Source organism: Rhodnius prolixus, unplaced genomic scaffold (genome assembly GCF_049639745.1).
Source record: "Rhodnius prolixus isolate KJV_2025 unplaced genomic scaffold, Rpr scaffold_2, whole genome shotgun sequence".
NCBI lineage: Eukaryota > Metazoa > Arthropoda > Insecta > Hemiptera > Reduviidae > Rhodnius > Rhodnius prolixus.
In genome coordinates this window covers 49,238,944-49,266,206 of record NW_027411592.1, presented here as the reverse complement: position 1 = coordinate 49,266,206, position 27,263 = coordinate 49,238,944, and the positions used below count along the sequence as shown (strand labels likewise).

The 27,263-nt window shown below is 32.9% G+C and overlaps 1 protein-coding gene across 2 annotated transcripts in view; it reads right to left on the bottom strand.

Annotated features, from left to right (window-relative positions):
* The window catches only part of Ets65A (DNA-binding protein D-ETS-3), a 109,195-nt gene that overhangs the window by 19,995 nt on the left and 61,937 nt on the right, over window positions 1–27,263 (bottom strand). Inside the window, exons 6-8 of one of the 2 annotated variants that reach the window (XM_074119702.1) lie at window positions 14,090–14,158; window positions 6,260–6,307; window positions 1,719–1,908 (exon numbers count right to left, since the gene is read on the bottom strand). In XM_074119702.1, the coding sequence (XP_073975803.1) occupies window positions 1,719–1,908; window positions 6,260–6,307; window positions 14,090–14,158 (307 nt within the window). The remainder of the gene's footprint in view (window positions 1–1,718; window positions 1,909–6,259; window positions 6,308–14,089; window positions 14,159–27,263) is intronic. The other variant, XM_074119703.1, reaches the window with a different exon arrangement.

Below are 27,263 nucleotides of genomic sequence, written 5' to 3'. Positions count from 1 at the left end.
ATGTTTTATTTTCCCTTAAAGTCTGAAATCTCTGAGATTGGCTTCTTATATTCACTAATTAATTATTTTATTATAATAATAAGTTAAAGTCCGCCAACGAGCACTTGACACATCAGATTAATCAAGCTCCATTCATAATTCACTATAATCACAAATGGAATATTTTTAGATTTTATCATCACTGATTTCTCCGTAACACTGACTAAGAAGATGTAAGCATTTAACCAGCTTTATATTTTTATTAAGAATATATTATGAATGATAAGTGTAGAAAATATTTTACATAAAGTGGCCACCAGATGACAAATCTACAACAAAACATTGCAAGCTTGGGCTAAGAAATTTAATATCAATTCGATTCATAAAAAACTATAATTTCAAAATTTGTATTTTACTTATATCAGTCAAATCTTAAAAGAATGAATGTGAGCACTGTTTTATTCCAGTAGTGTTGTTTATTGAAAACAATAATATATTAACAATACAGTAAGGGAGAGAGAGAGATTTGTAACAATTGTCCTAATAACTGTTAGTGCTTTAAACAGTAATAATAATAATGAAAAGTACCATATGCACGGGAATACAATGAAAATATGATATAATTATGAGCGAAGAATTAAGGAAGAGTGATTGTGGGCGTCACAGTAAAAACTACGGGACGCTCTTTCTGTTTCGTTTGTGTGTGTCGCGTGTGTATGTAACCGTTCTGGCTGCCTCCCCTCCTCCTCTCCGAACACCCATAATCCAATATCATTTCAATCAGGGGCCTGGTACACCCCTCTTCACTGTATTATCCAACAATTACTCCCTCGCTTACTATCACATGTATATTCCAGTCTAATAGAGACAAATCACCTGACAACATATAAATCCAAATAATCCTCTTTGGAAGTGATTGGAAATAAAAAAAAAAATCATTTGTAGGCGACCAGAGGAAACAGCTTAACTCTTGGTATGTATAGGCTGGCTTTAAAGAAGCTAAACTTTAATTTAGAAAACTAAATTCTTCATTTTATAAGCTTTAACGGTTCTAGAATTTTACGCTTAGTCATTGACGGAATGTTTTATTTCCATTCTTAGAAAAGATAAGAGTAACTGCCAGAAATCGTGTAATACCACACAATTTAGAAACATTACCACTAATTTCTATATGCAGCAAGCTATAAATTATTTTACTACAATTGGAGTTAAGTTTTTATTATGTGAGACTCCAAATATTTGTTAGTTTTGAAAGTTTAACCGGCAAAGCTGGGAATAAGAAAAGCTTTAGATCGATACTTAAAACAAATATGTACGTACGATATAAGTTTCGAGTATAAAACTCTTCTGTGAAAGTATTGTCGACCATATAATAATAATAAATACCCTCATTTGATGAGTGTGGTTTGAAAAAATGTTACCCAATAGCTAACGCATGTTTTCTGAGCAGTTTTCTACCAAGTAGCGCTGATCTACTCTTATTAAAATACTCAGTCTGCTTCGATGTGACGGTATCAGATTAATTTCTAGCCTAAGATAGTTAGGTTGGATTACCAACCTGCATTGTTACACATTTAAATAACTATTTAGCTATGAAAGGATATTGGCGAGAATCCTCAGAATTGCTTCTTTCAATAAACGTTTTACTAAAATCAAACTTAAACTTTATTTTAGAAAATTAGTGAGACTGGAAGGATGCCGCTTGAAAGGTCCAAATAATAAAAACTATATTTTCTTACCTTAATGCCCTGCTCAGTTTATCGTAGTTCATATTTGGTTTGGATTTTCTTTCACCCCACCTTCTTGCTACTTCATCAGGATCGGTTAGTTTGAATTCGCCATTGGTACCTTCCCATGTTATACAATTTGCATTACTGGAATCACTCAAAAGCTCTAGTAGGAACTGCCAAAGTTGTATTTGTCCTGAACCTGTGGGGGAAAAAAATAATTTATAGAAAATAAAAAAGCGTAATTATGCAAAATAAGGTTATAGAACAGATTATAGAATAAGTATAAACTTGAATGAACTGAGGGCGATTTACTGAAATCGTATTACTTAAATATGAAAACATCTGTCTCATCGTATATCTCCTTCATCTTTATTTAAAATTCATTTCATATATCCATGCTGGTTACATTACTTCATATTTACTTTGCAGATATTCATGACACGTTGCTAACGAAGAAAATTATTAACGAAATGAATATGTAGTTGTTCGGGAGTGTATGAAATCATAATACCCTGTTTCATTTATATTCAATGCCAGTTAGGTTTCCAGCGACAACGGTACACTCTTGGTGTGATGTTCCATAAGAATACCTTTCTAATTTTGCATGGTTAAATTCTGGTTTCCATGCAGATATTCTGTATGAATTAATTGTTATCTATTACCAAAATTTGCTTATCATGTATTTATTTTACAAAATTCCTTAGCACATTCTGGAACAGAATTCTCTTCATGTTAAAATGAACTTATTCAGATGTTTGTTCTAAATTCCTACGTTGAATTCATAAAGGATGAGTTATTTTATTTTATTTTATTATTTTTGAATCCTTACGAGCTATTTTGGCTGCAACAATGATTCAGCAATCGAAAGTCAAATTATAAAATAATGCAGTAAACGAGAGTACTAAAAGACAGAACTGAATATTTTTTAGACTCCCGAACAATGAAAAAAAAAAACCTGCAAAAGCTGTAGAAAGCTCGAACTTGATTTCCACTTTGGTACAAATAAATGTCTTTTCAAAAAAATTAAGTTTTGTCCGAATTCTTCAACACAAAGAATGCCTTTATTTTATAATTTTTGGAGAGTTCTTTATAAAAGAATCCAACGATTATCTTGTAACTTCCTTTATTACTTCTTTAGTTAAATGCTGATCTCATTTAGTTGAAAAATAGAAAACTGCAACTTTAGGCAGTTACTCTTAAGTGCCATTCAGTATAATGTTCGGTTTCATCACTTATAATGATATTAAAGAACATTAAAACATTGATAACATTATAAATATGAACAAAATGGGTTATTAATTTTAATTAATTTTTCGTGATGAATGTAAGATGTGTAAATACTATTATTTGAAACATATTGAATAAATAATGATTTACAAGGAATTTGGGGCAATGTATGTAGGTATATAACTTGAAAACAGATGAGGGCAACAAGTTAGCAAGGTGGATGAGTAGAGTAACTTCCCAATTACGTAGTTACCCAAGTGATTCGCGCAGGTTAATAAAACAATATGAATTAAAACTGAAGTTAATAAAAAATGCAGTAATAAAAATTAAAAAAAAAAGAAAAAAATATTAGGTTTTTAAAATAATCAGTAAGAAAAAAATCATGTGAGTTCATCACTTACCTTTTAATTTTTTTCTTTGTGAAATAATTTTAATTTCTGGACTCCTTTATACTCGTAGGTTTTTTGCACCTCACTTTAATGGAAAAGCGCTTTAATAGCCGAGTAATTAGAGTTGTGACCCGAGCTAAGATGTATTGTAGGCTTGATTCCCATTCTTGGCTCTTAATTTGTTTAATGAGTTAACAAGAAAAATTATTATGGATAGAAAAGTTTGTTTGCTAACCTTTTCCGTCCATGATTCGTGTGTTTTTTTTTTTTGTTTTTTTTTTTAAATCAGAAATGCACGTAAATAAGATTTCTGCGTTTATTCTTGGATTATATCAGATCCAATATTGGATACACTGCAATTCCGAATGCATTTTAACGATATTTACCCACAAAAAAGTAAACTGGTATAAAAAAGGAAGAAACAAAGTGGTATTATTGGTGAATACTACGGTAAAGTTAAAATAATAAAAAGTTAAACTAAACAGAGTGTAACATAATAATAGGCAGTGTAGTGGATAAGCAGAGAGAAGCACCTGTGTGTAGAAGCATGGGGTGCAAGCAGGGTCGTACCAGTGGCCAGGCCATGACATCATGCCCACAACATACAAACGGCAGTTTTTGTTTTTTTTTTTATGACCAACCCCTTAACCCTCTTTTTATTACCATTACCTCCACATGCTCATCCATCCTATAGTCCGTCAGCCCTACTACGGCGGTACAGAGCACAGTTTAGCTTTTATTGCCCAAAGCAAATCGTCGGAATAAATATAAACGTGCATCCACTTTTTTTATCCTCCTTCCCTAGTGGGTGGGATGAAACTTTGGGGAGAGAGATCATGAACTCCCTCAGCAATCATCTACTAACAGCACATCAGCAGCAAAACAACAAATGGTTCATCCAGGATTTTGATTTATGATCAACGAATTGGATTTCCGTTTTATTTATTTCTTTTTTTTCCTTTTAATTTGAATTTATCAAATTTATTCATCAATTTAACGAAATGAATAACTTTTATATATTCACCATTAAGAATAAATATCAATTTTCGATTTCTTTTATTACAGTAAGAAGAAATTCTACGATTCTCTAAAATTTTCGTACTTTGTAACTAAATAATATAACCTTTGTTTACCAATGTTAGTAGATCGCAGGGAATAAATTCCAAGAGTATTTAGTAGGCTTTCAATGTCTATGATTAATAATAAGTATGCAGTGAAGTAATTAATTATAAGTTTTATACCAAGCATTTCAAATGCAACTTTATATTCAGTTTGGAAGCCAGCTTCTATCAAGTTAATCAAAGAGGTGCTGCTATCGTACATTACTTCAACCACCTGATAGGTATTGCTCTCTATCCATCCTCCTTTACCTTTATTATTTTATTATTAATATAACCTAGTGTAACTTGCACTGAGTCGATAGAGCGATTTATTTGTAATTGTTGCATAATTTCTATCAAACATTGGCTGGGTTTTCTACTGCTTATTTCTTAGTACCTTTATTTACTGCGTTAGTTTATTTAACCACTATACCAAGATTAACTTTCATTGAATCAACCATACTAGGTTAGTTTAACTGCATCTAGGCTCGATTCCTCAATGCTCTAAAACTTGATATACTCTATTATTTGATCCTTTATAAATAACGTTTCACATTTCAGCAATCATACTCTTCTAACAAGTTGAATACTTGGGCTGGCCTGTGCACAGCCTATTTGAATATTTATTATTGTAGAAAAGAAGTTTTGTTCTGGTCAGTGTGTTATAGTTTTACACAGCGTGTTGTTTGTTGTTAGTAGCTTTAATTCCTCACATTACATTTCCTGAGATATCACTCACCACTCAACTGCTCAACAGATTTGTCAGGCAGAGCTGGTCCTCACTTATTAAGATATCAGTGCCAACTGGCAATCTGGTGTGTCACTACTACCGCCGGCAGATCTTCAATTTTGGCAATAGGCCTTCCATATAGCCAGAAACTTTTGGGATTGCTTAATCAGATCCATATTGTCATCCATGTATCAGATCCATGTATTCCAAATCCCTAAAGATATAGCAATTTAAAGTTAGATCTAATTCACATATTCTGCTACATTCCCTAAAAATCCATTTCTACTTTCTCTTACTCAGAGTAAAAAGGGACTTTCTCTTACTTTTAGTAAGAAAGAAGTATTGTGATCGCATCAAAGTTTCAACATGGCTATTACAATCAAATTATAAAAATTATAACATGGCTACAGTGCATCTTTTGAGGCATCTGAATACGAAAAAAACATGGTATTCCAGAAATCCTAAAACTATTTCAGAAGAAAAGTATTTCTCAAACAAAATATTTTCGAATTAAAAGGCTTAATAATTAACTTAATTTTGCCATTCAATTTTGAGCAGAATTGTTTAGAAAACCTAATATACTGTTATGGTGTAAAGAATTATGTTTTAAGTATCAGTAACTATGTTAGCAAAATAAATACCAGAAGTTAACAGTAATGGATACTCATTCTTAGAATCTGAAGGCTGTTCTACCCTAAGCAGGTAGCGGACTCGTCATAAGTACAAAACTGGCAAAGTTGACGAAGTTTTTTAAGTGTACAAAGTTCAAAAAAAATTTTTTTGGTCACCCGCATTAAAAGAATGCATTAACTAATTATGCATGAACTAATGCAGAAAGGGACAAGTGAATAACAAAGGTATTAATGATGCAAAGAATTTTAAACAAAACATGTTAAACTGGATGTTTTGCTGTTGCTACATGTTGTAACAGTTGGCTGGGGCTAAGAAGCAGAATTTTCTTTAAGAAGATTATTGGTTCAAAGTTTCGGACCTCTTAGGTGTCCTTCTTCAGAAACTGGGAAAGAGAGTGGGTGCGGTATCAAAACTTATATTTATTTAAAATAATCAAATTAAAAAAAAAAATAATAATCAAGATTAGCTTACCAGAACTAGCCAGTCGACTGCTTGTCGGGCCAAACATCTGGTACGGATCTAAAACACAGATACATAAGAATTAAAAATTAATGAGATGAAATCACACTTAGTAATATGTGCATAACAATTGTACTGTAATTAACCGGTGTTTCTCTGATAATCGAATAATCACTACTTGATTAAATCATAAATGACAATGTGTGCATGTTTTTTTTTGTTTTTTTAAATACAAAATTCTAAATAGTAAAACATATTTTCTGTGATGGCCGACCTCTTTTATGATTTCCGAATTGGCTAGGAAGGTTAGTGAAACTTCATGAAGTCACGTAGCCGGAGTATTTCGGTCATCACTTGCGATGACCTGGACATTTTATAAAATAATTATTACTGAAATTTATCTTTACCACAAGTAGAGTTCTTAATTTAGCTACAGCCGATGACCAAAACAAAGTGTCTAAGATGAAGAAACGAAGATACATCTACACATGGGTGATGGGTGACAACAAGTTTCACCCCGGTTTCGCACAAAAAAATAAATATTATCCCGTTTAGTTGAAGAGTGTCTCGAATCATTAGAGAAACAATAGCTACTGCTAATACTTTCTTGTGGGTTATTTCAGTCGACTTCATTCGATTCCAAGATAGGATTTCAAGCAGAGTTGTACAGTAGTATGGCGTCTTTTGGTCATGCTAAAAGCTACCAATCAGTCGATTTTATGAGAAAGTCACGCACTACTGGCACCAATAAGAAAGTGTTAAACAAATGGAGATGACAAGTCCCGTTTTCGCCTATTGAAATGACTGAAGAATAGCGTTTAAAATATCCAAGAGCGAAAAATGCTCTACTGAATATTTTACAGCCCAACCATGTACCCTCAGTAAATTCTTTCAGCTATCTATGGAAATCACAACATACCAATAGCAGAGAGGAGTTAAAAATACGATTACTTTATTCAAACATGCTTAACAATTGCCTTTGAACGTAAGAACTTTTTTTTAAATGTACGGACGGCTCAAAAAAGCAATGGAAGGAAAGCTCCAGAAATTACTCTTGTAAAACTCAGTTACGTACGTAATATTTTCCTTTTTGAAGTGAAAAGGTTAAAATAATTGTTGATCCCAAAAGTTACATAACATGGTTTTTGTCGTAGTATAACAAAGATGTGATAATAGGGCAATAAAATAGCTAATGATGACAGTGATTATGGCAGGAATAAGGACAGACCGAACTATTTAGTAGGGTGTATTACAAAGTAGGAAAATACACTGCAGGGAGGACAGTAACGACCTTGCTAATGACCTTGGCTGCAGACACCACTCACTGTGTCTCGCCCTTCTATATTAAATATCTGGAACAAGTTGTTGATTTGATGTACAACCGAGGAGAGCAAGCGAAGGGCGGCATGACTCTACTATTCCAAACACTGATATATATTTATTGGGCGACTTTAGGGACATCAGAGCACATATACTATCTCCCAAGAGAGGACTTATTGTTTACACTGTGAAAGACAAGGGAGCGGCAACTTTCTATGGTAATTAGGGGAGCGTTAGATTCGTTGACTTAATGCTGTGTCTTATTTGCATCTTTTGTTCTTATTTTATTAGGTGTTGAAGATTAGTGAGTGTAGCGCCCAGCTGGCCTGCCGAGGGTCGGCAGTAATGACTTGGTCGGATTGGTTACTAAACCAAATCTAGGGGAGATAGGGACATAGCAACCCAACGATGCTGTACCAATTTATCTTTCTTGGTATTTATACATGTTAATTTTACATTTGCTTCTTTGTCATAATATGTTTAGTTTAACTATTTTTGAAGCTGTGCTTTATTTTATTTTTTTTTAAATAATTTTTTGTTGAAAATAATATGTCCCTAGAACGTACATAGTTCCAATAAATAGATAACCATTAAATGAAGAGCAAACTATAACTATGAAGAAGAAACAAACATCTATTTAACTGAGATACTGAGAAAAATAGTTAGCCTAAAGTAAATTATTGTTTCAAGATACAGCTGGGCTTTGTATTCTACAAAAAACGTAAATAATCTATGTGCTCTTAGATGCCAATCTTTATAATAACTGATATCAAATCTTAATGTTTTTTTTTAGTCAGATAAGCAATAAGCTAGCACAATTCAATGTTACTAGCTGTAAGTAGTAATGCAGTTTTTATTAAGAAAATCTGAGGTTAAAGATATGTTGTTTATAAGACAATTGTTAAATGAGTTTGTCCAGCACCAGTTTGTTGAGACTTTAGACTTGAACAATTAGGTTAAAAATCAATCATATTTAGGTTTTGAGTTTTCTTCAGCGACTAATTAAAAGTAACAGTAAAAAAAAGATATAATGATAAATCAATTTAGTAACCTAAACAATCAATCCAAAAAAATATTGATTGGAGTCAATAACTAATGTTATTATAGTAGCTTATAGTACAGTACATATATTATTGAAGCTTATAGTAAGTATATTATAGTATAGTATATTATAGCAGTTTATAGTATAATACTATTTAGTTTAAAGGAAATTGTATGAAAGAGCTTTAGTTACTTTGACAGAAGTGAAAGCAACTTAGCTTCAGCTAAACATTGTTAAACATATAAGTATTAGCGCTACAAATTTCTTAGAGTGAACAAATATTTGGCAAAACGCTTGTTATGAATTTATTCATAAACTTCTTTCTCCACAGTTGTATGCAAGTTGAAAAGAGATTTTTTCTCCTCTTTTGAATGAAACAGATACACAAGAAAACGGAACATCTGGAAACAGGTTTCATGGTTTGACATTAGAAAAGCTTTTATTTCTTTTTTAAATACAGACATGCTTACGAAAGAAGTCAACAAAAGGAGGAAATATATTTACTTCTTCTTTTTTTTTTGTTTTTGTTTTTATCAGTGGCAACAGAAATAAAGGTAGATAAAAGCAGAGGGCAGATTTGTGTTTAGCGTGTCAGGTTAAGAGGGTGAAGTAGAAAAAAAGGAAGTGATACCACGTGGCCGACACGTGATATCAGTAGGTGGTGGTTTACTTGACTGGACAAACAGTATCTGACCGTGGGAAGTCGTATATATCGTCCACCTTTTGGTACGTTACAGTCCTGTAAAGAGAGAAAATGGCTGAAGGGAAAAAATTTAAAAAAAAAAAAAAAAAGGTACATGCTATGTACAGAAGGAAATCTCGCCTACATGTGACCAGGTGTGAGTCAGGCCCGTGTAGCGTGAAGATTATTATTATTAAACCTACCATGATCGTAGCAAAGGTTAATCATGGTTTTATATTGCACATTCATGAATCACTCGTTTGTAATGAAACCCAATTAGCAAGATTTCTGGTTAAAAACTAACTGATGGAGCATTTTGTCCACGAAAAACCAGATATTTATATATATTCGATTCCTCCTGTATTGGGCATTCGTTTTTAAAGGGCAATCATATAATATTTAGTGATATTGGTACAAGTTCGTCTTTTAGTGATCATGAAACAAGTTCGTCTATCTTTCTTTAATCCATTCCTTTTTTCTACATCGCTTTCTTTCTCCTACTTTTTATCAGGATCTTCCACTTTCTCATTCGCCGAATCTGTAGTTATGTACAGCTCTGGCGATTCGACTGATGTCGAAAAGCAACAGGAATCCAAACGATCTAAGACTTTTTTTTTTATTAATCTCTTCTAATGGCCGGCTTTGAGATTACCATGTTACAAATCCAATCTCTCCTGTCAAGGACCTCGACCCAAGGTAAAGATTGGAAAATATATACTTTATTGAATGATTTCTCCATCAAAGAAGCCGTTCTGTTGCAGTTTTCTGGTTTTTCACCTCCATAATTTTAATATTTGAAATGTTTCCTTAATTGTCTACTTGTTCTTTGATTTACAATATTATCACCTGCCTTCGCACTAATTTGGTTACATCTAATAAAAATCTTTCCGCAATGCTTACATTTCATAACGCGAGATGAAGTGCTGCAGAATGTAGACCACAGCGTACCATTTTCTTACACCAAACAAGAGTGTTAAGTTTTACAGAAACTAACATGAATTTAGTCGTAGAAAACTTGATAAGCAAAAGGAAAAGATCCATTTTGACTCAGTTTAACAAGGCGCTTTGTTTAATCTAAAAAAGAAAGAAAGAAAACATAAAAATTTAGAGTCTTTTTGATAATAATTAATTAATTAATAACCATTTTCTTGGTACTTCTTTACCAATTCTTTTTGCCAAACCCCTTATAAGTAGAAAATTTGAATTCTAAAGGTTTTGATCTAGTGGTTCAATTTTAGCCCATCTATTCCAGGTTTTGCTTTTGCCTTAACACACCATTCTTCCAGGTTTAAGTGGTAAGATAAATTTTGGGTATAGCCAGTAGCTACAATTGCGAAAATTTCTTATTTATTGGTCTTCATCAACCGTTTTAAAACGCCAACTACCAAATATTGATTCGGCATGCATTTGTGGGCAACACTAACATGAAACTATGTACGTAGTTGCAATACTTGTGAAAAGTCCAACTATACAATGTTAACTTGGTGAAGTTACCACAAAATATTGTATGGTTATTGGGGCAGAAAGAAAACCATAAAAGGAACGCTTGTTACTTAAGTTCAAACAATCATTGTGTAATTGTCTGTAAGTGATACAGTGGAAATTCAAAGTCGGGAATGTTTTATATAGCAATAAGTGCTTTATGCGAGTTGGGTCAAAAGGTTTAAAGTGACACAGATGGCGATGTGAAACTAAAAAATTGAACTGCTCAACAAGAAGTCAGAAGACAGTTGTCAGCATCCTTAAGAAAGGAGTTTATGAGGAGAATCGGAGAATAACTCACCGAAAAATTGCGTTCACATTAGGAATTCACAAAAATAAGGGTTACCTTATAATATACATTCTTTTTATTATGGGTTTTCAAGAAAATTTGAAGGGATAAAAAGAGAATGAAAAACAACAGAAAAGGAAAAGCTGTAATCTGAATTCTTTCGATCAACTTATAAACTTATTCTGACTTCAAGAAAAAAATAAATAATAGTAATAATTAAAAAAAATAGCTGCTTCAAATCTATCACCACATTCCAGCAATTGTAATTAAACTGAGCAAACAAAAAGCAAACTTAAATGTCAAAAGATCTATAACTGAGAAAAGGAGTGGAGAAATAATTCTGAAGACATAATACAAATACATATGTAATGGGATAGGAATTATTAGGGGATGTCAGCTTGTAGTTGAGTCAATATTGAATGACCGTGCAACCATAATGTGGTGTTAAATGGTTTGAACGGGACACGAGGCTTCTAATGGACAAGCACTGTCTGCGCAAACACTCTGACTCATCTTCTTCAATAAACTGACCATCGTCCACATCATCATCACAATGTTTAAATATCTCAACATATTACCTTCATGATTGTTATAATGGATGATTAGATTTGAGTAAAACTATATTACATTAAGTTCGATCTATTCATCAAAATAAGTGGTAACTTCTAAGCCGGAATTATTAAGAAGGCTTTGTTTCAATAATTGTACCAATGGATCCAACTTATATTTTTCATTAATGAGAGTTTCTTCAAGAATTTTGTTTGAAAAATTATGATTTTTAATGTTGAAATGGACTTCAATACATCAACTTATCCGCTTTTCAAATGACAAGAAGGGAGAATCAAGATTATATGGCCACAACGCATCTCATTTCCTTGACTGCGATGTTGACACGAAAGAAACACGGCCTAATTTTTGAGCGGAGTTTCTGGTGTCTGAACTGCCTGATACACAATGATGGGCCGACGTGGGCGGAGAGTTCTTGGAGTGTGTTGGGCGTGATCTGAGTTGTTACCCCAATAAAAAAAAAAACCAGTGGCAGTTGCGAGAGATCCGTAACATCAACGGCTCTTAAGGATTATTGACTGGAGAGACAATTCTTAGAGACAGCGTGCGACATTTAAGTCATCAATCACTAGCCTCTGAAGGTCAGGGCAAATGGCATACTTCTAACTAGTCCCGCTGGTAATTGGCAGCGGGTATTAACTTGACCAGGCATACTGCCCATGCAGACCCATTTGGCTTTTTCCCTTTTTACATGGCAGTTTCAAAAAACATCTCTACATCGTGGTACTAACCACTTCTGGGTTCTTGTGCAGAATGCGACAAAATCAGAAGGAAACAGCTTCTTTATTCTATTTTATTGCAATTGCTAGTTTGCAGCAGAAAATATTCGGCATTCGGGGACCAGAAGGGATGGAAGCGCAAAAACTAGAAATTCTGGACACTATGAAAAGGGGAGGATTTGCTAATTAGAATTTCAAAGGAACGGCGCAATGAGCCTCTTTTGGCTGCGGTGTCTTGGAAACTAGACCCACACCACTTTCTAGTATAAGTTAACGTTTTGTGAAGTGAATGTAATTATGATATACTTTGAACAACGGTGTTTCGGGCAAAGATTTGCAAATCTAGAGGATGATGATCAAGACCTTGTCAGAACAGAACACTTGGTGGGTTTTAAAAATGACTTCTCTTCCACATCTCGTAGAATATACGGTTGAATGTTTTTGACTGGGATTAATTTCTGATATTTAGTTCTATTTTAATAAGAAAAGGGAAGAATTAGGACTCAAATGCGATGACATGGCGATAAGGAGCCTTTAGAGAACGAGAGTCAAAATCTGGAGACGGTTTGCTCAGATTCGGTAGACTGTTACCCATTTGCTGGAGTCTCACCTTTTCGTAAGGCAGTCGCTAACGATGATTCGATCTCTCAGGGATGTGAAAAGTAGTTTTTATTTATTTTTTTTAATCGTACGAACGTTACTAAGGTAAAAACTCTGGCAAGAACACTCACCCGACATTGTATTATTTAATAATTATAATTTTAGTTGACAAACCTTCTACTAATACTGACTGTTTTAAGTTATTTAACTAAAAGATTTAGATCCTGCATAAAGTTAAAATCCCTACTTTCTAGCTGAAAAATCAATATTATCAGTCTGGAGACTGAAAAATCAATATTATCAGTCTGGAGACTGAAAAATCAATATTTCAGAATTTTTAAAATTAAGTTATACAAAATACAACAAAATAAACAAACAAAAAAAACAAATCGAAATTATAGATCAGTTTTAATGGCATTACCTCTGTTCCTAATACTATTAAAATTGTCTGACGGTGTAATCACAATAAGTAAAAGTTAGATCGGGGAGCATTGCGTGACCTCTGGGAAGAAGTCAATAAGTTCCATTCCAGGTGCCAAATCACCGCCCACTACTAATGTTTAGTTAAGTGGCCAGCGGTTACTCAACTCCAAACACCATTCTTACATTACTAATCAAAGTAAATCACACTCTCTTTTTTTAAAACAAAATTCACTGGGAGTTATATTATAAAACTGCGAAGAAAATTATTAACTATGTTATTCTAGAATCAACCCTAAGACGGAGGCTTATTAAAGTCCTAAATCCTAAAAAAGAAAAAAACAATCTTTGAAGAAATTTCCATTTAAATAATCTACTTTATCATTAAAATTGCTCAAGAAACTTGAAAACAACAAATTTGCAACGAAAATAAAAAAGGGAAAAACTAAGAGAACTTCAATACCATCTTGCAAACAGGTGCCGCGGACATGGGCGTATATTTTTATAAGTCGAATAGACAAGTAATATTCATAGATTCGAACCTCAGCGCATTGCACTGGCCATCTACATACACACTTATCTACACCATTCCTTATTGCAGATAGTCAGAAAGCCCATTTATTTTTGGCTAAGTCAAATATTTCGAAAAACAGATTTGTTCAGATATATTCAATCTTCAGTTAACAAAAATACAGAAATTACAGTAAACATTTATAATCACCTGGCTGCCGAAGATGAGAGTGAGGATCTAAGGAAGACTTGGTCATACTGCTTAATGAGTTGCTGTATCCTGCAAAGAAAAACTTTATTATCACTTCCTTAAAAAAACAAAATGATAATAGTAAGATTAGTAATTTTTAGAAATAAAATATTGACTTTTATTATATGTAGCAGCCTCTCAAAACAACTCTGCTCCAGAATGCTTAGAAAAACAAAATCCGAACTCCATTGAAAATGAAATGAGAATAACGAATGGTTTTCGTAAGATAAGTCCATAGAAAAGAAAGAAGCAATGATGACGGTAAACGGAATTAGAACCCACAATTATCCAAGTTATTTGAAAATCTAGAAAATTACGAATAAACTTTATTAATGAACTTCGTTCCTGAACAATTAAATACACAACAAAATAAATCAGAAGTTCCACGTTTTAAAGTTTCATTATCGTCACTTTTTTCTCATCAGAATTTAAGGATTTATGAGTTTTCGCACAATAATAATGATACTCTTATTAAAGAAGATAATCTTTCTTACGACACCTTAGGTAGGTTTGTATAAAATCGATCTTATAAAAACCTGTTTTCTTAAAAAAACTCTTTAATAATGGTTGTGTCATGTTAGTAAGGTTAACGGAAGAACATTCATATCTGCTATTACTATTATGGGCTGCAAGTGCCACACTAGCAGGTATTTCATTCGTTTTAGGGGAGAATTGGGTAAGTTTAGGCTTGAAAGCTATTATACCAGAGGATTGTCAAGATGGAATAAAGAATCGTGGATTATAGCAGAATTTTATCAGATTGGAAGCAAAGGGAATGAATTGATCACTATGTAGAGGTGTTCTGTAGAGATGACAAAGAGCATCTGTGATTTTTCGAAGATTTTGGAAAGAATGGATTGGAGTCCTTAATACTGAAATGCAGAGCCGAACCCCACACCTCCGTATGTCAATATCGGTCGCGTATTATTGTTAGCTTGCGAAATCGTCTGTTAGGCTGCAATCTTTTTAGTTAGATCCTGCATAAGTTAGTCGTTGGTCCATTTGTAAATGTAGCGTATTCTGTCAGAAGTGGGAAGCAACGTATCACTGAATTTAACACGAGGACAGATATAGAATCGGGTAAAGCGCCACAGTTGCCGAGCGGTTAGAGGCGCAGCCCGCAAAGCTGCAATGTATTGCAAGTACTAGATTCGATTCCCGGCTTCGCTTAGGATTTAGTTATTGGAATAAAAAGAAATTTATAATAAATCATTTCAGCTATCTGCCTCCGTCCACGACACCTGAAGAGTACTTGAGGTGAAGTCCGCCTGAAATATCAGACATTATTTTACTTTACTTCAAGTGTATAAGTGATTGGAATAAATTTCTGTTCATTCGCCATTATATTCGTTCATTTATCGTGCCACTTTTCCGTTAAGGACAGCTTGTCTTGAAAGTATCTGCAGATCGAGATACGTAGGTTCTAGGCAGTACGAGAAAGAAGACAATGGAAATGGATGTAGAGGACATTTGATGGCTATATACTAAAATTTTCACTATCAAATTACCAAGATAAAACTTTTAAGCGCGGTCGCCTCGTTTTTTACAAGTCTTGCGGTGCCTCACCTGGTGGCAATTAAACCGAAAATCCAAATTGAACTTTTCGCGATTGATCACACATACATTTTCAGAGAAAACTAGAAGTTAGAAAGACTTCACAATCTTCTTACTAAGAATAAAATAAAAAAAACCTAAATCAAGCAAAAAACGTACATATTATCAAAGAAAGCACTAACTAATCGGAAATAATAAAGTATTAATTTTCTATAAAAGCCTAAACAGATTATATTAACTACTATCAAATGCTGTTTTGACAGAAATGTGACTGTAACTTGATAGTTTTTTTTTAACCTAGGAAGAAGAGAAATTTTTCAATAAAACTACTATAACAAGCAATGGATCGCTCCCGCAATTTTGGGATGGCCCTGCCAGTTGCGAACTAAACCACAAATATAAAAAACATATTTAAAAAAGTTTCTCTTTAAAATAAGATGAATTATTAAGCAAAACTTAAATTATTTTCGAACTATCATCGTACTACAGCAATTTCTTTTGCAAACGTAAATATTTACATAAATCAAGAAAATACTGAGAATTTTTAGACGAACTTCTCTTGAGAACTTCGCAATCGTCACCGTCAATGAAATTGACTCCGTTCATATACTCTTTATGCCTTGGTAACAACTTCAATCCTGAATGATGATAAAATGTCTTTGTAGTATAATTTTTCATATTCACATTATTTAATAGATGAAATAGCAAATTTGCTTACCCTAATCAGGGAAAATCCAATTACAGATCAGTAAATATTTTTAAATATTTAAAATAACATTCTCTAAATTTGTTTATATACACTTCTTGTTTTACCAACTGTCTACATTCGGCTGCCTATGTGAGAATGAACATGGAACAAGCCAACGTGCTTTTAGATACGTCCGCAGTTTGAAACGCTACATTTTCTTGGCGCGCCAAATTTAAATCAAATTAATTAGGTAAATTTATCAATTGTTTAATCTCTGTACTAGCTGCCCATGTCTTAGTGGCAATGTACATTTATAAAGTAGCAATATTTCTACTTATTAAAGAAATTAAGCATTAATTTAAATATTATTAGTTTTATCGAATTATACCGAAAAGCAAGGAATTAACAATAAATAAATAAATAAATAAAATGAATAGACGAAGCGTAGAGCAAAGAAAAAGAACAAATTTGGATATAGGTGTGAACAAGTATATTTACAAATCAAGTGATGTGTACTGTTGATAGAGAATGGGAATCTGCAGAGCAATACTGGGAGGAGGTCTCTGTACACAGAAGAGAGGTCAATAAAGCTACTTCTGGCAGCAGCTCGGTGTGTAGAAGGCGGTGGGCACCCTCTCGTAGCTCGAACAAACAGTCCGGGTGTGTGACTGGAAAGGAATATCTTGTCTTGGCTACGCTTCGTAGCACATCACCCCTAGCTACTGTTTCCTATATATCGGAGAGTTTGTGCGATCGCACTCTTACATATATGCACGAATACACACAAATATGAGCATTTTTTGTTTGTGTGTTAATTGAAAATTTTAATCTACCTGAACAAAAAAACCTGACATTGGTAACCGAAGTTTTTGATGTGGTTTTATAAAAAAACCCAGGATTGACTCTGGTCTCATTTCATGTAATTAATTTTATTAGATTATTTTTAAGGATAGACATCCGTTTTCTTTATTTTCAAGACCTAAGAGGAAAGTTAAATTTAATATCCACACTAGGTATGTGTATAAAAGTCGAAAGAAGATAAGTTACTTTTAAAAATAATGTATGAGAATTGCTGAACGTTAACAGTCAAATGAAGCTTTTAGAATATAAAGAGAAAAAATAAGACATTTTTTATTTGAACGTTAGGATTTGCTGAAGATCATCAGAAGAGATGGATACGTTCGGACGAAAAAGTTAATGAAATATATAAGAGAGGTTGTAAATAAGTCGAGACTTCAAAATAAAGTCTAAACATCACAATCCATTCCTCTTCTACCTTAGTGTCGAGACCTTACAGATTCTCTTCCTTGCTCGCCATTTTCAAAAGAGTTGTACAGTAAAGTATAGCACACCATTTAATTCACATTGACTGTAATAAGTGGTATCAAACTGTTAATCAATAAACCTTTAAAAATCGTTAAATAGCAGCCCAAGCAAATAAACAAACAAAATGAGGAGGAAGAATAGGGGAAAAATGACCCTAAATTTTGTTTTAACTACTTCAGAAAAAAATACCCAGATTTTCTGTTTACTCTTACATTATTAGTACAGAAAACAAGAAATTTAGCTATAAAAATCTTTTATTTTGTATGTTTTCATTGAGAAAAGTTTTAATTGCATAATTTGATACTACATTAAATACCTACGGAGGAAAAATTAGTAAAAAAAATTAAACTTCTGTTTTTCATAAAAATAATTAACAATAAAGAATTGGCCAATCACAGTGAAGAATGGAAGTGTGAAAAGTAGGTTGGTTGTAGAGCCATTCAGAACCGTTTACTAAGCCACGCCTACTTTCCGTGTATGTTAAACCACGCCCTCTTTGGCCCATAATAAAATGGAAGAGCTGTATTTTTCATTTTTCTATTTTCTGTTACTTTTGACAAACGAAAGTAATAACAAATTTTATTTAAATTTAGAATTATTTGCAATTAGAAATACGAGTACGCAAATTACACCCTGTTAATAACAAATAAATAAATACTTCTAATAATAATTATAATTTCTAAATTATAATTTAATATAGTCCCTTAATTGATTACTTGTAAGAAGTTTTATAATCAAATAATTAGAAAAGTAATAAGTTAACCCATTTAACTTTACTGAACAAATATTTTGAAAATTTGCAGCATAAGGTTCTGAGTCATCTGTGTCTACAATGGTGAGGAAGAAGAATAACGTAACCATAAGTAAAGAAACTATGAAACCAAAAATTATTAGTCTTTTTTAAAAAAAATATTACACCATTATGGAAAGTAATTTTAAAGAATGATTAAATAAACATTTTAGAGAACTGAGATAATAATTATGGGCAGAAATATTGAGTATACTAGTGTTGATCAAGTGCTGATTGCCTGCAGGGTTTACACATGTGCAGCATGGTGAAACTGAAGGAACGATGGTGTTCATAAAGGTAATGGTAAACAGGAAAACAAGAGAACCAATAAAGAGCTACTACTATGTAAAGGGTTTGCAAGGATATTGTGGTTGCTGTGCACAGCCTTTAAGCCCTCGGGCAACTTGTATCTTCTTGTCTATTAGTATTGTGTGAGCTTATAAAGTTGACAATTCTACTCAGCCTTTATAACATTGTGAGCAATCAAACTCAAAGCTATTGCCACTGTCTTATATACCAATATTAAACTGTTCTTCGCTCTTCAGATCAGCAGTTCTTCAAAACTGATGAAAATCAAAGGAAAATTCTGTAACTACATTATTATTATAAAGTTAAGGTGCATCAACATGTGAGATTGTGGACGCCGTAGCCTTGTTTTAGTGCCTTCCTGGCTTCCGGATAGTGTTCTCTCGTTACAATACTGTCCAACACAGGACAGTGAGCTAAAGGCGGTTGTAAGGAAGAGAAGTTTTAAGGGAAGACAGCTGTATTCTAAGCCAGGATCTTCGCGTGAGAAGATATTGCATTAAAAACTAAATTTCTTCTCTTGTTTTTTTCATGGTGACACTTTTGAATGGTTCTTGATGGTAACATATCTCTATTTATAAATAATATTTACTTCTGAGCCCTGCTTAACCAAAAAGTATGATGGATCACTAAGTCAACTATTTTGGAAATTCAATTAGGATGTGGTTCCACAAATTTTAAGAAATTACACAAAAAGAAAAGAATTCTACGGTAATGGTACGAGTGCTTATAATATTTTCGGTAAGATTGAAATTGATTGTTTGAAGATTTGTCCTAAATCATGAATTTCAGCAATCTTTTTTTACATAACTTGGTATAACATAAGTCAAGAAACATTTACTTGTTCCGAAAAATCACTTTAGACATTTCTATATTTTTTTGTATAATGTTCGAAAACTCCTTGAGCAATCCAAAAAATGAAAATAAATTTTCTTTGGGGAATTGTTTCCAAAAAAAATCTTTATAAGTATGCATATTATAAGTAAAATGTAAAAGCTATTAACAAGAAATTACTGAAAAACTTCAAAATTGTTTTAGTCAAGTTGTACTTTCGGTAGATATATTTCAATCATAAGCCCTAATATCGAAAGCGTCATCAGCAATATAATACGAAATATCTTGGTTTTTGCGAATAATCGTGGTCTTTTAACATAAACACTACATCACAAAAACACACCATTATATACACTGACAGACGATCCAAAACTTTTGTTCCGCGTAAAAGTCGTATTTCCAATAACAGAAATAACGCAAAAACCAGTACACCTATAAACGAATTACTTCTTCCTGCAAACTAGATATATTCATACCTTTTCAAATTATAATTAAAGTCACTTGAAGGTACTGGTCATTAAAAGACATAAATTAGGCAATTGAACGAAGAAATAGTTGTTATTTTAAGAATATCGCAATACAATGTGCGATAGCATGCCGCGTGCTACTACGTTAAGCCGAAGTCGGATCACCCTTTTATTAACAGAGCATTAACCGACATCATATGATTGTTCTTTATTCCGCGTGAAATGTGAGAGTTAAAAAAAAAATAAAATAAAATAAAGTGACTCTCCATACATCTTACCCTCCAAAAGGACGACATAAGAGGGCTTATCATAGTTTGTATTAATTTCCCGGCTCGTGTCCTGTCAATCATCGCCTGATGTGGAGCGTGCCGCTACACCATGATAGGCCCCCTTCTCTGCCACATTACTATATATCTATGAAACTACTAAAATATAGTTTGTTACTTTAAATAATAAAAATATTCGTCACCGGACCAAAGAGGCGAACATCAGACTGGGGTATTTTTGGTGAGAAGATTTTTAAGATCAAGGTGTGGAAACCATCAACTTTCAAGGTAGGGTACAGAAAATAGTACAAGAACTTTTAACATTATGTTAAGAGGAAGTAAGAATCGAGTCACACTTTTTCAAATTGAGTTCTAACCTGAAATAAATGCTTAGATGTCCGCTAAATTGTGTAATTTAAAGAAGACATCTCATACTTATCGTTGCAGAAATTTCAAATATGACATTCTGCTTTGGTGCTGTTATCGAAACTGATAAGTTTTGATGAAAAAAAAAAACCGTCAAGTGAATGCGCTACTTTGCTGATGCGTTTTACTGGAAAATGGCTCTAATAATTTTCTTTGAATTTATAAAAGCTTTTGCTTTTCACCAGTAAATTCTCAAAAATTAGCTTTTTAAGTGGTTCTCAGGGTTCAGGTTTGTTTACATTCTTATCCATTTTTCAAGTACACTTGTTGTTTTCTCAGAACCATGTAAAACATGATGGGCATATAGGCAAGTTCAAGATTTTTTTACTTGTACTCAAGCCATAAAGATTACAGTTTGTATTTTACGTTTAAATAAATAATTTTCAGCTTACTTAGTAGAATAATGCATGGGCACATGACATTGCAAGCAGACTTCCAATCTGAATATTGAAGAAGGTCTGTTAATTTTATAAAGGACGAACCGCGGAGACGTCCAAATATAAGGCCGATGAAGAGCACTCCAACAACCAACTCTTCTTTTTATAAATTAACTCTTTTTCATTATTTTAACTGGGAAATGAAATTCATTTTTCTTAAATAGTTATTTACTTTTTCGCGCTACTAGGCAAAACAGAAGAAGTTCCTACAATAATTATATTTAACTTTAACTCGTGATTCCCTTCAGCCATCGAGTGTATATGCTTTTTTCCAAGCAACACGATCCTCTGCCTGTTCCTCCGTCAGACCATATCCTGCCATCATCTCCTTCACCTGGTCCCTCCACCCACTTCTAGATCTTCCTCTCTTCCTTTGGCTATCACCACCTTAGGCAATCTCTCTGGACCCATCCTCCTTGCATGTCCATACCATGTGAGTGCCTTAGTCTCTCTGATTTCCAGGACGTTCCTCTCCACTCCCTTCCTATTCCTGATTTTGTCCAGCCTCGAACATTCTGCAGATCTTCCCCAAAAATTCATTTCTACTGTCATTTTGAACGTACATTGTGAAAAATGGTTTTGATAATTCCTTAATAAATAAAAACCAATAAGATGTCAGCCTAGTAGCATGCAAAATATTAGTGATAGAGTTATATAAGGGCACTCTAAAACTAACCAAGTCGAGTTAGTGAACCAAAAAATAAAGAAAAAGTAAGGGAGCTCCCTGAACAAACCACAACATCAAAGCTACGCCTTAGGCATCGCTTTCACAGCTCAATCTCAAATAAACAGTTTATGTATCCTGCGGCAAAAAGTGCCACCATTAAATAATATTTACAAAGGCGTCATCAGTCATACGTAAGGCATCTGTAGGGTTGCGAAGTTATTGAAGCGAAGTGCTCGTTCTAACACTGAATGAAGTAATATTAAATTAAACCACATCAAAGTTTGCCTGTTTCGTATAGCACGGTTGAAATGATGTTTTCAAACTGTAATCTTAGTAGAAGCAAAACTTTGCCGAAGATTTCATCAATAAAAGTTCTATATTGTTTAAGCGAAACATAGTAAGAAATATTCTTTAAAACTTAAAATGCTATTTCAATTTTTCGTGTTGCACATAATATTGTGCACAATCCAGGTTTCCTGCGTTTTATAAAATGATTTTTTGTTTCTAACTGTTGTGGGAAAAGAATAAGGCAGACTACAATATAAATATCAATAACGGCTTTAACAAAAATATAATAATACTGATCAGAATTCAGTGGCCAAAAATTCCAGTATTCAGTTCAATTTGATATAAATTTTTGTGGCTTATAAACCAAATTTCCAATTGCTAAGTGATTATTTGGTGCTGAAAAATTAACAAAAAATAAAAATGTATATCCGATAACAAAACATAATACAAAATTTCCCTCACGTCTTTATTTCATAATTTGCTAAATCACTTCTACCCAATTGAGGGAAAAAGGGAATGTTCGGTAGCAAAATCAAGCAGATTTTCCGACCAATTTACCATTACATAGGGTAATTCACCTCTGATAATTTCAGAACTTAGCTTTTGATAATAAATTATCATTTTTTCCCCAATTAATTTATTATAATAAAGTGTAATAAGATGAAGTCAGTTGATAAATACTATAGATATCACTGTATTTTTAGCAATTAAAACGCATTTGATTTATTATGCATTTTATCCCATTTTAATTTTACTTCGTTACCTTGTGGTTTGTTTGAGAGATAGAGAAAAAGATGTGAACCCTTCTATAAATAAATAAAAAGAATTGTTGAAATCGAGGTTATGTCCGCAGTGCTAGATAAAATCAAAGTTAAAAGTAATGGCTAATTTTTCAGGCGGTCTTTACGTCCAGCTACCTTCAGATGTCGCGGACTGGGGCGGCTTGTAAATGTACTTCACTAAACCCGGCTTCTTTATAGCATTAACTTAAGAGAATAAAGCAACATCCAGTTAATTAAAATTCCTATTTTTTCTTATCGCAACATGCAAATATGTCGCTTTAAGGAGGTTAATCAATGTTTCTTAAATAACCTGACTTAAATTGTGAAAGATATGTCATGAAGTTGATAGAAATATCATTAAATAGATGATGGAATACCGAATGAAGAAGGGAAATACAATGATGTTAAAGCTAAAAAAAGAAATTCACCCTTTGAGTGAGACTGAACAAACAAGTGGAATGAAACGGAGGTAGCAATCTGATTTCGTCTGATGGCGGATGCTGCACGGATTGGAGCCCAGTTTCCTCCTGGAAATTCTCCTGAGATGTTGGTTTCCGGTACTCCCTTCTCTGTCGCCAAGCCGCAATCCCTACACCCAGCTCCAGACCACACCCACAACTACTACATAACTCATTTGCTTATAAAATACCCCTTTCTAACTTTGTACACTGGGGTAGCGCACTAACTTTTATAATTCTGAATTTCAGCGATTCTTGAAGGCTAGATTTATTCAATTTATTGATTTTTTATTCTAGAATCTAGATTTCTGTCTAACAATTAGTTGTTATTCATATGTGCATACATTTAAAAAGTTAAAAGTTATTACAAGATATAAAGATATTAGCATTAAAATTATGACAGAACTTTCAGAAAATGCATCAACCATTTTTTGTGGTTACCCTGCTTGAAATCAGAAAAACCTGCAATACGAATGTTAAAAGCGGTGTAGATAAAACTCAATTGGAGCTTAAATGTGGTTTCATCTTCCTTTTTCAGCAAAGAAAACGGTATACACCATATTCCGTATTTGCGGAAAGGATCGTACACACTTCTATATGTCGCTAGCGATCTGAATTCAAATCAAAACAGATTTCAGAACAGTTTTTTCAACTTCATCACTTATTGCTGTAGTGTTTTCAACCAACAATTTTACAAGATCTTCGGAAGAGTTCGTAGCTATTAACCATGCAGTAGTATACCATAAAGTTTTACAGCATCGTAAAATCAAACAGAACTTTAAACTTTTAAAACTGAAATAAAAATGGAATACTTGTCGCATAGATTATCAGTAAAAGGTAAATAGATAAAGAAGTTTAAAACCGGAAGGTGTAAGTAACCAAAAACCTAGAACTATAAGAACTATAGAACTGGAAATATGGCAGGTTTAAAACCGTTAAAGATTAAGAGAATATAAAGGTGTAAGTAACCAAAAACCGAGAACTATAAGAACTGGAAATATGGCAGAGGTAGAAAATGTTAATAGCTAACAATACGAATTTTAGAAATACATAATAAATAAAGTTAAGAGATAGCGCACGATTGAGCAATTGTACGTTTCTTTAAAAAGAAATTATAACTAATCTTTATGTTATATTTATGTTTTACTTATATAGTTATAATTTAGTAGTTAGCGGGCCATAAAATCCGAATAATCCATACAAAAAATGGAAAGAAACAAAGAGAAGCTAAATAGGATTGAAACAGTTCAAGTTAATTTTGTAACCACTAATCTTTGAACTTGAAACTAAGAAGCTTCAAATTGGTGAGTAAAAACGAAAAAAAAAGCTTCGTTAAAAACAAATTAAGAAAGCTTTATTGGTTATACATATCAAGGCTCGCATTCGTCGAAGCGTACTGTCCCAAAGTACAACCAAAGCCCTGGTTAATTAAATCTACAACCAGACTAGTTTGGTGTATTAAAAAAATAGTGGATTCTATGAAACCATGCCAATCTTGGCCTAACGCTGGAACTGATATGATAAAATGATATACATTATTTGGATCCAAGGCCAGTAATGAAGTAGCTATTTTAGTTTGTTAATATTTGGTTTTCCTTTTTAAGGCTAGTTCATTTTCGCTTAATCGATTGAATGTTTTTCTTTTTCTTTGGCAGGCAAATTAGATTCATCCATTACTCGCTACCCGAATTGTTCTTCCGAATTGATCAGAAGATCCAGTTTTTAAGCCTGGGACGTTTATTCTAGATTAGTCAATTTTATGGGAAGACACTCCTTTCTATTTTATGTTCTTCACTCAGTCTGGCCGAAGATTACGGGATGACTAACCAGCATGAAAATGATCTGGTCACATTACTGGGTCATTCACTTGAGCAGTACGATGTCCAAATTAATGAGAGAAAGGAATCGAAAAGTGGTAAACCTATTAAACCAGTAAGAATCATCTTTGGAATATAGCCTTGATAAAATCTGTCTTCAGCACATGTTTGCTGGGACAGGACACTACAGGATGATCTTCAAAACCCTCTTAGATATGGATTTTCGTTAATCATTCCATAGAGAACGTTTCCTTGTTAGCCCATCCTAAATCGTATTACAAACGATTGAATTTTCCAGTGATGCTTGCAAAGGAAATTGGGGAAACTCCGCAATAAAAATAATTAAATACCAAAAAATTGAAATGCTTTGAAATTTTCAAAAATCAAATATATATCTAATTGTATGACATCATATTTATTTTTGGAGATACGATCAGAAGAAGGAAATAATCTGGGGCAGTGCGTAGCACCCAGGGATGCGTTACCCATGGGTGGATGTTGTTTGTCCGTTTGATCAATCTCTAATCCTATTTGAAACCAGTTCACAAAGGGGCAGTCTGCTTTTGACATCTTTAATATCTCTATCTCAAAGATTCTCCGTAAATTTTATTCACGGTTCATTCTGTTGTAATCATATGCTTTTTGTTTTGATGGGGGTCCTATGATTATACAGTTGTAAAGGGAAGAGGGTAAAATTTTTTTAAGTTTTAAAATAAAAGTAGAATTGCAGAAATGATAAAACTTGGAATGCCTTTATTTCTTAACTGTTTTCATCGAAAATCTAAAAAAAGAGAAAGAGAATTTCATCTGAAAATATTAAAAAGAACTTCTTTTGAACATTAATAGCATTTCTTGGACAACTTTTTGGGATTGAATACTTTAGATATCATTTATTGCATTACAATTAAGTAAAACTTAAAATTTGAAATTATACTTTCCATTTTTATTAATTATTTTATTGATAATCTATATTTATTGGATATCGATGATATTACAGAAAATAATTTCATAAAGTGTGAGTTAACTATTGCATTGTATTAAGCTAACCATTATTTTAATGTTACGCTATGTATGTTATGAGATTCATGTTTCTTGGCCAATAATTATGTCTTTTTTTTTACTTTTGGGATTTATACAATCAATCTTAATAATTGGCCAAGCTTTTTCATAGAAACCAATATAGTTACTGCTTTACGAAACCAGAGCACACGTTTTATTTTTGAAAGAATCAAGATTTACAACGCAAAAGTTTGGGTTTGTGGCATGAGAAAGCAGGAGAGTGAAGTGATGTTATGTTATGTATACAGATATTGAAGGAACTAATAATTGAACATCTTAATAGATTAAAGATCTGGTTAAAATGTTACATAAAATAATGAAAGTATTTTGACAGCAAGATTGAAGATTAATGGAGGATTAATTGAATTAAAGCCGAATTCGAATCCACTTCGAACTGTAGCATCTATTAAGAAGGGAGTCAATGGTTGTAAATAAAATCTGTTTTTGGCAAGGGGGGGCATGGTGTCTGACTTAAGCTTTATTTGACTCGATAGCTGAAACCCAAACTCGATGAAGAAGTGACCAACTATGTTGAAACGAGCGATAAAAATTACAGAACAACAAATTTGTTCAAATCACTCGAAGGAAAAAACTGAAGTAATTTCACCACAGAATTCATCCACTCTGCGATTAAATTTTGTATCAGAGAATTGGTTTGACAGCCGCAAGCCGAGTAAAGCAACTTGTTAAGAACATGGTCAGCCAAAGCCAGCATGTTTGGTTTATACAAATAAAGTGATCACTACCATTATTGTCTCAACATTCTAAAATCATCATCTAGGTTTTTGTGGCCTAAATTAGCAAAGACTGCTACTAATATTTCGAAATAAATGTTTTTGCAAAACTTTCTTCAATGATCAATAATAAATTACAATAGGTTTTGTCATTGTGTTCATAAAAAGTGTAATAAAAATGATTTAAAAAAAAGAAAAAAGGCATATATATGTGTAAAATTAGGTAAATAATGTTA